Here is a 12065-nt window from a genome sequence, read left to right as displayed (position 1 = left end):
TACCTATTTTAACGATATCTTTACTACTTTTCTGGACCTTGAATGTGCTAATTACGTTGCTTCTATGGGGGATAAAAAAAATTAAAAAAAAACTCTTGGATTTCATCAAAAATATCTTAATTTGTGTTCCGATGACGATATGAGGGTGAGCAATTAATGACAGAGGTTTTATTTTTAGGTGAACTTACCCTTTAATTATAAAGTCAAAGGAATACTTTCAAATGAATTACCCAGTGAAACAATACTTTGTAAAATATTGATTTTAATTGCCTTTTTTGTGACAGAACTAGCCCTGAAACTAGTTCATTTTATATAATTCAAGTAAGAAATTGAACTTTATATTGACTCTGAATCTGGTTTTCTATGAAGCAAAAAGCAGATAAAACTTTGAAAATTTGTAAACATTTCAATATCTTTATGTAGATCTACATTAAGCCCCCCTAGTGTTTATTACATTTATGATGTGTTTTCTTGCATTCTCTAATAGTTGTAACATACTCTTTCGTTAATAATAATTTTTAAAAAGTTACAAAATATTAGACTATTTAAGCAGGGCTGCACACTTTTGAGTTCAGCTTGGAGTGCGACGTGGGGTGGGGTTAATGGTCGGAGCAACAACAACACCACAAACACAGGAAATGTATTATGATTGTCAAAATATTTGATAACTGAACAGAATTTCATTAGGTGTTCTGACATGTTACAATGTTTACATGGTACAATTAACTGGTACTGTGATTTTTATTAAAATGCACAAATTCACGCCATTTTGTATTCATGTAATGCAGAGATTCCCAAACATTTTTTTCAGCCCAACCTCTTTAATGTAACATAGAGAATGGGGTGTTTTCTTTCTCTTTGTATTTTTATATACAAGATTATCCTATTCAAATCAATGTGATTAATGAGGTAAGTCAAAAGTAATCTAAAAGTAATCAATAATAGATTACATTACCTGAAATGTGTAACGTGATAGATTGTTACCAACTAAATATTTTTTGTCATGTAGGCTAATTACTATTCAGTAATGGACTACAAGTTGTAAGCAATCTTTTGAACACTGATTATACTGTCTTGTGTGAGGGTAAACATGGGTTGCTTTGGTAATGACGTAGGCGTACCACGTATGTGACAAGGCATTCAAAATGGATGCGGGAAAAATGGAGGTGCATCATCTCGCTCTCCAAATAAGCACCCTGAGGAGTTCTGAACCGCAACTTGACTGTTATATATTGTGATGTTACATTCTGTAGTCACGGTCAAAATCTTTGGACATACCGTTTGAACACTGTATGAATACTTCCAGCATTTCCGTCACTGGTTTTGACGTTATCATTGTGTGTCACGTGAAAAGTGAAGAGTGAAAGACAATTTGAAATTCATTTTGAGCAGCCAGAGCGTCCAGACTGAGGGTACGTTTACATGATAACGATGTACTAAAATAGAAAAGGTTTTTCTTTGTACAGATGACAACGATCCCAATTTACAGGGATCTGCGTAAACGACTAAAAAGCTGTATTCTGCTGCCAGGCCGGTAGTTGGTGATGTCACTTTGTAAAGAAACACTACCTATAGACTGAACACGTAATATGCATGTGTATGATGTCACCGCTTTCACAGATTTGCATTTTTGTAGTTTACATGGAGACCACAACAATATTGTTTTCAAAAACTTGCACTTTGAAACCAGTCTTCAGAAGTTTGCGTTTTCAGGCCCCCAAAATGCCGGTGTGTAAATGAGTGGCCAAAAACCATAAAAAAGTTTTTTTTTTTTTTTTTTTTTTTTAGTTGAAAATGGTGTCATGTAAACAGCCCCTGAGACACATCTGTAAAAATCTGACTGGAATTGCATTTCAAACCACCTTCAAATGTGGTTTGAATCAGATTTGAAAAAATCAGATTTAAATTTTTTTGCTCCGAAAAACCCATCTAACCGTGGCCCACAGAGCTCAATGCAATGTAACTGAAGAAAACACATGCAAATACAAAAAAACAAAACAAAAAAAAAACATCTTCATTAGTTTCATTTCTGTATTTGGTTGCGTTGTGAGTATTTAAAGCTTTTCTGTATTTGGATGCATTGTGAGTATTTGCAGTGCGTTTCTGTATTTGGTTGCATTGTGAATATTTGCAGCGTTTCTGTATTTGGATGCGTTGTGAGTATTTGCAGCGTTTCTGTATTTGGTTGCATTGTGAATATTTGCAGCGTTTCTGTATTTGGATGCGTTGTGAGTATTTGCAGCGTTTCTGTATTTGGTTGCATTGTGAGTATTTGCAGGCGTTTCTGTATTTGGTTGCATTGTGAGTATTAGCAGCGTTTCTGTATTTGGATGCGTTGTGAGTATTTGCAGTGCGTGTCTGGATTTGGTTGCATTGTGAGTATTTGCAGCGTTTCTGTATTTGGATGCGTTGTGAGTATATGCAGCGTTTCTGTATTTGGTTGCATTGTTAGTATTTGCAGGCGTTTCTGTATTTGGTTGCGTTGTGAGTATTTGCAGCGTTTCTGTATTTGGTTGCGTTGTGAGTATTTGCAACGTTTCTGTATTTGGTTGCGTTGTGAGTATTTGCAGCGTTTCTGTATTTGGTTGCGTTGTGAGTATTTGCAGCGTTTCTGTATTTGGTTGCGTTGTGAGTATTTGCAACGTTTCTGTATTTGGTTGCGTTGTGAGTATTTGCAGCGTTTCTGTATTTGGTTGCGTTGTGAGTATTTGCAGCGTTTCTGTATTTGGTTGCGTTGTGAGTATTTGCAACGTTTCTGTATTTGGTTGCGTTGTATTTGCAGCGTTTCTGTATTTGGTTGCGTTGTGAGTATTTGCAACGTTTCTGTATTTGGTTGCGTTGTGAGTATTTGCAACGTTTCTGTATTTGGTTGCGTTGTGAGTATTTGCAGCGTTTCTGTATTTGGTTGCGTTGTGAGTATTTGCAACGTTTCTGTATTTGGTTGCGTTGTGAGTATTTGCAACGTTTCTGTATTTGGTTGCGTTGTGAGTATTTGCAACGTTTCTGTATTTGGTTGCGTTGTGAGTATTTGCAGCGTTTCTGTATTTGGTTGCGTTGTGAGTATTTGCAACGTTTCTGTATTTGGTTGCGTTGTGAGTATTTGCAGCGTTTCTGTATTTGGTTGCGTTGTGAGTATTTGCAACGTTTCTGTATTTGGTTGCGTTGTGAGTATTTGCAGCGTTTCTGTATTTGGTTGCGTTGTGAGTATTTGCAGCGTTTCTGTATTTGGTTGCGTTGTGAGTATTTGCAACGTTTCTGTATTTGGTTGCGTTGTGAGTATTTGCAGGCGTTTCTGTATTTGGTTGCGTTGTGAGTATTTGCAACGTTTCATTTGGTTGCGTTGTGAGTATTTGCAGCGTTTCTGTATTTGGTTGCGTTGTGAGTATTTGCAGCGTTTCTGTATTTGGTTGCGTTGTGAGTATTTGCAGGCGTTTCTGTATTTGGTTGCGTTGTGAGTATTTGCAACGTTTCTGTATTTGGTTGCGTTGTGAGTATTTGCAGGCGTTTCTGTATTTGGTTGCGTTGTGAGTATTTGCAGGCGTTTCTGTATTTGGTTGCGTTTTGAGTATTTGCAGGCGTTTCTGTATTTGGTTGCGTTGTGAGTATTTGCAGCGTTTCTGTATTTGGTTGCGTTGTGAGTATTTGCAACGTTTCTGTATTTGGTTGCGTTTTGAGTATTTGCAGGTGTTTCTGTATTTGGTTGCGTTGTGAGTATTTGCAGCACACGCGTTGTCAAATTGATGATGTTTTCTTAATTTGCTGGTGTTTTTCTGGTTGCAAGTGTTTTCTTCAGTTGCAGTGGGTTGAGCTCTCTCAGCCACCGTACCATATGGTAATTTGCTGGCAGTCTGAACATAGCCTTAAATTACTGTTCTCAAAACAATTTCTTCATGTGTGAAACATTTAAAACAAGCACTTTTAAATGTGTATGTTTCAAATCTGAACTAACCTCAACAAATTTCTAAGGATGCTGATACATTGAGGACTATCTTTCTATTTTTACCTGAACCCTCTCATTAATAAAGTAAACGCAACACAGATGTAATGTGGCATTTCTTGTTTTTATTTGATTATGTTTCGCAGAGCTTAAAATATTAAGTGGCTTTTAACTTAGATAATTAAAATACATAAAAAGAAAGCAAGAACGGAAAAACTCTGCAAATAGATAAAAAAGTAAAAAATAAATAAGAAGGAGAGATGCTCTCTTGCTAAAGGCAATTATTGTGATTTTTATATATATATAGTTACAATCTATTTCTTGGGAGACAAAAAAAACTTAATGTGCATTTTCTACACATATGGGCTGCCACAATATTCATGACCTGATAATTTAGAAAAAGAAAAAGATAAAAAGTGGAACTAAAAATAATGGTTGCGACACTGGAGGATGTGCTCTCTCATCAATACAACACAGCAAGTCAACTGCCATGCAACGATTATTTGTCCCTGTCTGCATCAACTCTCTGAGCGAGCAGACACGCGATATCGCTAGTATCCTTGTCAGAAACCTACAAAGCAAGTCCAGACTTCCTCTAGTCTAGAGCATCATTCAAACCATCATACCCTTTTTACATAATCTTGAAAGGCTAAAGAGTACATTTTGAATAATGAATGATGGCTGGAATATGAAAGAGAGAGGCTCCGGTACAGTTTTATGTGAAATAAGGCTGCAGAGATCATAAACAGTCAGTCGGTACATGACTTCACTCCCTCCACAAGGGGGAGCCAGAGGTCAATGATAATTTTCTAAACAGTGTTGCATATAAACAGACAATACCTTAGCTATACATCTAAGGCACTGATGAGAGCTGAGCTGAAAAACCATTCCCTAAAAGAAAACAAAACATAAAAACCTCCAAGAGCGCATGCGCAAAAATAATAATACAAAAGCAAATTAAAATATAAAATGATCCTATATGAATGATAATGTTGACAGATCGTTTGTCCTGTAGGAAACATTCACACCAATCTGTGCTGGTATAAGGACTGCAGACCACTGGCCCCCGTCCCCACCTTTTGATCAGTTCACATTAAGACGGTGAGGGAAAAGTGATGGAGGGGCCCGTCCAAGGAGGCCTCTCACTTTTTTGTCATCTTCCTCCTTTGTTCTTCCTCCGAGGAGTTCTGTCAGATCTGCTGTCAGCTCATCTCTCGGTCACATGATTGTGTGAATGGGGGGGCAGGGGGGCGCACAGCACCTCCGACAGGTCGTCCATGATGCAGGTCTCCTTGGGGTCGATCAGGTTGAATTCCCTGACGAAGACGATGAAATGTGCGTACAGTGTGTTCAAGTGTCCCTGCAGCTCCAGAGCCACCGTCTCTTTAAAGTGCGCCCAGTAAATGTGCGCCAACACGTGGAACAGATACCGACAGACCTTCTTCACCAGAGACTCGAACGAGTTGGGAAAGTCTTTGCCTGTAAGGAAATTGAGATAGTTAGCATTTGTTTTTGTTTTTTAAATTTATTTTATGTAATGTTTAAGTATTATTTAATCAAATTAAATCAAAATAAATTAAATAAATATTGTTCATTTTTTGCAGGACTTTTTCAGACACTAAAACAAGTTAGGAAATTAATTATCTTACAAAATTAAAAGAAAGTGAAGCATTAAATACATTAATTTTATACATATTTATACATATAAATACATATTTATAATGATTTTTTTATTCTTATAAAAGGTTTGTTAAATCAATTGTTAGGAAATTAAGAAACCTGCTAGGATTAGAAAGAAATCTAATTAAGTTATTATTATATTATTTATAATATATATTTTTTATTCCTTATAAAGGTTTATTTTACTTTGACAACAGCTATTTCTTTCAAGAGAAAAAGGTAAATAAAAATGTATTAAAATAGTCAGGTTTAATTAATACGCAAATTATTAAGTTTATTGATTGAAATTAAAATGTTAGCAAAATTAAAAATAAAAAAGCATTAAACATTTAAATGAAATGAATAATTTTTTTTTTTTTTGTAATTCAGTGTTTTTTATATATTTTTAAGAAAACATACAGAACATTTTGCAGTACTAGACAGAAAACTTATTAGACCACTATGAATAATTTGTTTAAATAATATATACAAAATCTATCTTAATATAATATATTAATATTATTACAATGTAATGATACATATTATATATATATATATATATATATATATATATATAATGTATATATGTGTGTATATATATATATAATAAAATACCTTTTATAAATCATAGTTATATATATTTTTAATTCCTTACGTCTATTTCTTGCAAGAGAAATATGCAAATAGAAAGGAGAAAAGCCCAGATAAGTTATATTCACAAAGCTCATTCTACTCTATGAACACTAGAGGGCGCCACTGATCTAATGGATTTTACTTCAAACGTTTTAATCTCAAATTGTGTAGTTCTCTATTATGGCTGCTAGAGGGCAGTAATTATACACACACACACACACACACACACACCATATTTTGTGGGAAAGATTTCTTCATCCGTCACTAATTTCTGCACGAAAGTCATAACAAGGTCGATATACTGAGGCGCAGTGCACTTCGTCTTCTTCCCCCTTTCATCATACCAGTAGTATATTCTGTAAAAAAAGACGAAAAACTGTGAAAATCAGCTTCTTGTGAGTCACATTTCGAGCACATTAGGACACAGTGAACAATTTACTGTTTAAAGAAACTGGAATGAAGCTTCTATCAGATTTTTAAGGAGGACTGCTCATCGTGACACTGAGTTTGGGAGGGTAGCGTGGGTTCAAGGGGCTGTAGACATTACAAATCTTTTGGAATGCAGCCTGTCCGCATAACTGACCTTACAGCAGGGACCCAGTGACCTGATGCATTCAATGGATGAGCAAATTCAAACACCAACCAAACGGGATGAAATAAAGATCGCTTGTTAACTGAAATAACCGTCTAGGTAAACTAAAGTGCATTAGCGCATAAACACATAGACGCTATATGTGTTTGAATGGACATTCAAGCAAATGGCAGGCTGAGTGCCAGCAAGTTTCTCAATGTTCTCGAATATCTACAAATAACATGGTCGAGTTACACATTTCAATTCCAAGGGGAAGTTGTGGCAGTTAATTTCACAACCACAAAACCTTAAGTACTAAATCTACCTGTGCAAAACTCTCCAACAAAACAACTTTTTTCCAAATATTAAGAGTAAAAAGTCCCGCTAAAATCAGGACTTTAGAAACAGGATAATTTTAATCACAATTTATGCAATAGTACAAGTAGAAAACATTTTAGGGTGTTTCTTAAACTATGGCCACTTCTGGCACTGGACGTTTAGAAAATAAAAGTCTCTTAAAACAATTTTCATTCTCAACTAGGTGATTTGTACAATAATTAATTTAACAAATGTCCAACACAGGAGAATTACCATTTTTTGAAATGTACAAACATTTTCACCACAGTGTCTTTTAAGTTTATTAAACAAACGTGTGGTTTAAGTGGTGGAAATTACATTTTAAACATTTTTGGAATAAATTGGCCAAATTTTATAGCTAGCATTTTAGTTTCCTAATTAAACACAAAAATGTCTTTTTTTTTTTTTTTTTTTTTTTTTTTACCAATTATTTAAAGAAATTCACAAAAATATGCTTTTCACAAATTGTTTACCTTAAGTTTTATTTATTTTCCTCACAGATCACTAAAATTGTTATCTTACATTAACATTTGATAAAATGTTTGATTATTAGGAGCAAAACTATAACTGAGGGACTGTCATAATTTGTGTAAAAACTGATATAAATATTCGATAAATATTTGTTCAGATTATCATAGTTTTAAATGATTTTTATGAAGAACTTTCATAGTTTAAGATTGAAAGTCTGTGTCTGGGACAATAAGACAACATTTATGTATAAAACGAATCTGAAAAGAATAAAAAATAAATGTAATGGAATAAAAAAAAAAAAAAAAAAAAAAAACAACCCCTGCGACACAGAAGTGTCCATAATTGAAGAAACACTAAAAACATAATCATACTAATAAAATACCTCAGCATATAACCACATAACTCTGCATTAAATCACAAATGAAAATGAAATCAGAAACAAGTTGAACATCAGGTCTATTTGTGCATCACTGTCCCTCCCTTTCCTCCCTGCCATTTCATCAGTAATTGATTTATCAATTGAAAAAACGGTAATGACGGAAAATAAGGCTCGTGTTTTGATGTGCGCACCCATCCTTGCCCTTCGTGGTATGCCTGGGGTGAGTGCGCAATTGTTTGTGTTTTGTGTGTTGGTAATTCTTGTCCTTTAAACATTTGCCATGAATAGTCAAGCATCTGGTTCTACAGGGTCAGTGTGTAAACGAGGAGTCAAGGCTTTAGCGATTCACACCCAGGCTTCACTCCGGCCAAACAGGGCAAACGAGTTGAGCAAAGATTTTAAAAGTCAACATGGTTACATGTGGGACTCTGTACAGTCCGAGGAACATCCTTCTGTTTGAGTGATTCTACAGATGGGGCATTTTTTTAATGCTTAATTTTGAAAATGAAACTTTTCAAATTATGTTTTACGTTCAGTGTTAAAGGGGTCCTACTATGCTTTTTTACATTTTCAGTTTTCTGTAGTGTGTAATGTTGCTGTTTGAGCATGAAAAAGGTCTGCAAAGTTACAAAGTCACTCCAAAGGGAGTTATTCTCTTTATCAGTAACACAGTTTCTGAACTCCCTGAAACGCCTCCATTGTAGTCTTGAGTTTTCTTCTGGGAATGAACACATCACAATATTCTTCATTTAAATAATTTCCGCCAAAGGCATATGCATAACAAAGCGGATGAGGCTTGGTTGAGTTACGTAGGTAGTGTGTTGAAACTCGTGGTTATCTTGTGAACTTGTGACATTTCTGAAACGCGCTCAAAGCGGTTGACCAGTAACAAAACACTAATCCAGCCGACCAATCAGAGCGCATTGAGCTTTTCAGAGGGAGGGGCTTCATAGAGTCAGGAACTAAACAGAGCGATGCTGACAGACTGGGAAGAGAGGAGCTGCAGCAATGTCAAATATGGGAAAAATAATGTGTTTTTTTAAACATTTTTGAATGTGAAAGTCAAAAACAAAATCAAGACTTTGTAAAAGAGCATAATACTTCCTCTTTAAAACTCTTATTAACCTTCAAATAGATGAGGGTGGATTATTGATATTGTGTGTAATGATGTTTTTCACTTTATCGGAGAAATTGTTCAATAATTCAGATAACTATGTGAAGATGTACTCAAATATTGAGCGTTTCGGTAATGATTTCAGTAAAAATCTGCTCTTAGATCATTAAAATAAAATTCTTAAAATGAGACATTTCTCATTGTTAGGCTCTGGCAGAGATGTGCTTCTCTGTTGCTTCTCATTTCCACCATAATTGAGTTTAAACTATTTTATAGAAATTTAGTTGCTCTCTAACATGTTCGGTGTGATGGTAATGACAGCAGTATTAGGGACAGCAAATCTTTGTTATAGTAACATTACAAATTATTCAAATCAACAAAATAATGTAAATAGGTATTAGGTAATTAGGTAAAATACTGTTCTGTGGATTTTCTAAATTTTCTGGTTATTTTTGATATAGTATAGAAAAGTCTAGGTAAGGGGAAAGCGCAAAATAGACATTCTGGGAAACTGAAATCACACATTTTACTCTTTACTCTAAAAAATTAGTAAAAAGTAATTATTAATTTCATAGAGTTTGTCAAGAGACTAAAGCTGTAAGGTAAATGTTCTTACAAGTAATTCTATAACTGATCTCTCTTTCATCTTAAGTTCAGGCTCCTGATCTTTTGAAACACTCATACAGCCTGTGAGAACATTTAACTATAGACGTTCAAGGCCATTTAATTGGTTCCGCCTCAAACAAACGTACAAAACCTCTAGCTCTGAGAATAGTTCCCTTGTATTCTCTCGTTCAAAACACATCTGAAAGCCAAACAAGCACTGGCTTCAGTAAAATGTGTGTCAGCTTTCATTCCAGTCATGCATTAACCTGAATCAGACCTACAAACCCAGATTCTTACAGAGCCAGTGTGTTGATCTGGGATCTGGCCTTAAAATGGAAAAACTTTGTGAATATGAGAAATATTTGATCCAGAAGCAATTCTCGTAAAAGGAAGGTTCTGATTCTCGCCCCAGGACACATCTAGAGGAAGAAAGAGCTAGAAAGACAGACGAAACAAAGAAAGAGAAAAGAAAATGAAAGGACTTACGTATTACAGGCCGTCATGGCTTGACATGTGTCCCCAGTGCAAAACTCTGAGATTGTGCTATACTGCAGATTTATGAGATTGAAGAAGGTTGTTGCTGCAAAGGACAAAAGAAAAGTGTGACATTCAGAGAAGTTGTGACACGACTTTCACTGATATTTCACAATCACTAAAGCCGAAGAGCATCACAGTCACACTCATGGCAGGAAGTCTGTTCAGTAACATAGTAAATTATGGAGCCACATAAGATGCCTCGTAAGATGCCAATTTCTTAGCAGGAAATCCCAGAATGCACTGCGACAAGATTAGTGAAAAAAAAAAAAAAGTTGGTGGATGAGGTGAGAGAAATGTTGATTATAAATAAATATATTTTATTCAATACTCTAAATTAACAATAAATAAAGTTAAGTGTAATTAAAAATGTATTCTTTTAAACATCATTTGTGTGTACTACATTTTTTTTTTATTTGACTATCCTGTCATTAGCTTAGCAAAAATGCTAACATCGAACTTGAATTTTAATTGTTAGCTAGGTGAAAATCACTTAAAAGTGATTATGGTTAGGGTTTTGTTTAAATCACTAACGCTTAGGATCAGCATTAGTTAGCATGTAGCACTAGAAAATAAAGTTTGGTTCATAATTGAAATTTGCTTATGGGTCATTGATGAATAAGGTTTTTAAAAGTGCAAAAAAACAATAGAGATATAATTAACAAACACTGCTTTTGTCATTTTTTACAAGATGGACAAAATTTGTCACCAAAAAAACTTTTGGTTTTGCCGAATGACAGTTTTGGTTATACCGAATGACAATATTTTCAAACAATGCCAACAGTCTGATATCTAGCTAGCTAGCAAAAGGACAATCAAACATTCTATATTTAGTACAAGTTTTTAAAATATTACAACATTTTCCATGTTTTATAGTGGTTGTACCGAATGACCTGATGCTTCGTATGAGGAAGAGAAAACATGAATTTTTCAGATAGTTAAGAGAGAGTTAGTTACTTTGCTTCACGACCATGTGGTCCTGTGCAGGTGTCTGAATGATGTCACATCCTGTCACATGATATTGACAGCATGACTCGATCCAAAATGGTATATTGGTTACTCCGAATGACATCAATGAAATTCATTTTTCCAGACATTCTTTCTCATAAAGCAAAGACTTCTACACATAATTTTAATACCATTTTGCACTGTTAATATATGATGTTTTAAAATCATGCCAGAAACAAAAATATATACATTTATTACATTTTGAGATATTTTAAATCACAAATGAAATGGCTGTATTGGCCATTGGACGGTTAAACCGAATGAGCTTTTGACACTTCAAAATCTTTAAAATACCTTTATATGTAGCAAAATATAATTAACCTGTTGGATGCAATAAAAGAGATCTAGTTGTACTACCTTACATACTTTGGATGTCATATCTTTGTTTTTTATTATTATTATTATTATTATTATTAAGGCCTTTGTACAAAAAAAAAAAAAAGACCCATCATATCATTGACCCTTGTACTGTTTTTTTTTTTTTTTTCATTATTATTTTATTTGACTATCCTATTGTTAGCTTAGCAAAATGCTAACATCAAACTTGAACGTTTTATTGTTCGCCAAGTCAAAATCCTAAGTCCAATCACTTAAGCCCAAAGTATACTTCGTTTTTTATGGGTTATGCTAGCATATGCGTTGAACGCGTAGCATTTCAAAGTATACTCCATTTAATAGCGTGTGCGAATGCAGGCAGTCGACACATGCACTCTAGAAAGTTTAATCTTTGTCCAGTTTCTGCGTTATTTTTCTCCAGAAGTTATGACAGATAATAACGTCTTTGTTTTCTTTTAAA

At 34.5% G+C, this 12065-nt stretch overlaps 1 protein-coding gene across 4 annotated transcripts in view; it reads right to left on the bottom strand.

Moving 5' to 3' along the window:
- Window positions 1–4042: 4042 nt before the first annotated feature.
- Window positions 4043–12065, bottom strand: part of mob2a (MOB kinase activator 2a) — a 55386-nt gene continuing 47363 nt past the window's right edge. For all 4 annotated transcript variants that reach the window (XM_051883515.1, XM_051883513.1, XM_051883514.1 and 1 more), the window contains exons 3-5: window positions 10214–10307; window positions 6461–6585; window positions 4043–5416 (exon numbers count right to left, since the gene is read on the bottom strand). In XM_051883515.1, coding sequence (XP_051739475.1) covers window positions 5145–5416; window positions 6461–6585; window positions 10214–10307 — 491 coding nt within the window. In that variant the 3' untranslated portion in view covers window positions 4043–5144. The remainder of the gene's footprint in view (window positions 5417–6460; window positions 6586–10213; window positions 10308–12065) is intronic.

This window comes from Ctenopharyngodon idella, chromosome 24 (genome assembly GCF_019924925.1).
Source record: "Ctenopharyngodon idella isolate HZGC_01 chromosome 24, HZGC01, whole genome shotgun sequence".
Taxonomy (NCBI): Eukaryota; Metazoa; Chordata; class Actinopteri; order Cypriniformes; family Xenocyprididae; genus Ctenopharyngodon; species Ctenopharyngodon idella.
The sequence above is the reverse complement of the archived record's forward strand: the minus strand, read 5'-3'. Positions and strand labels throughout refer to the sequence as shown.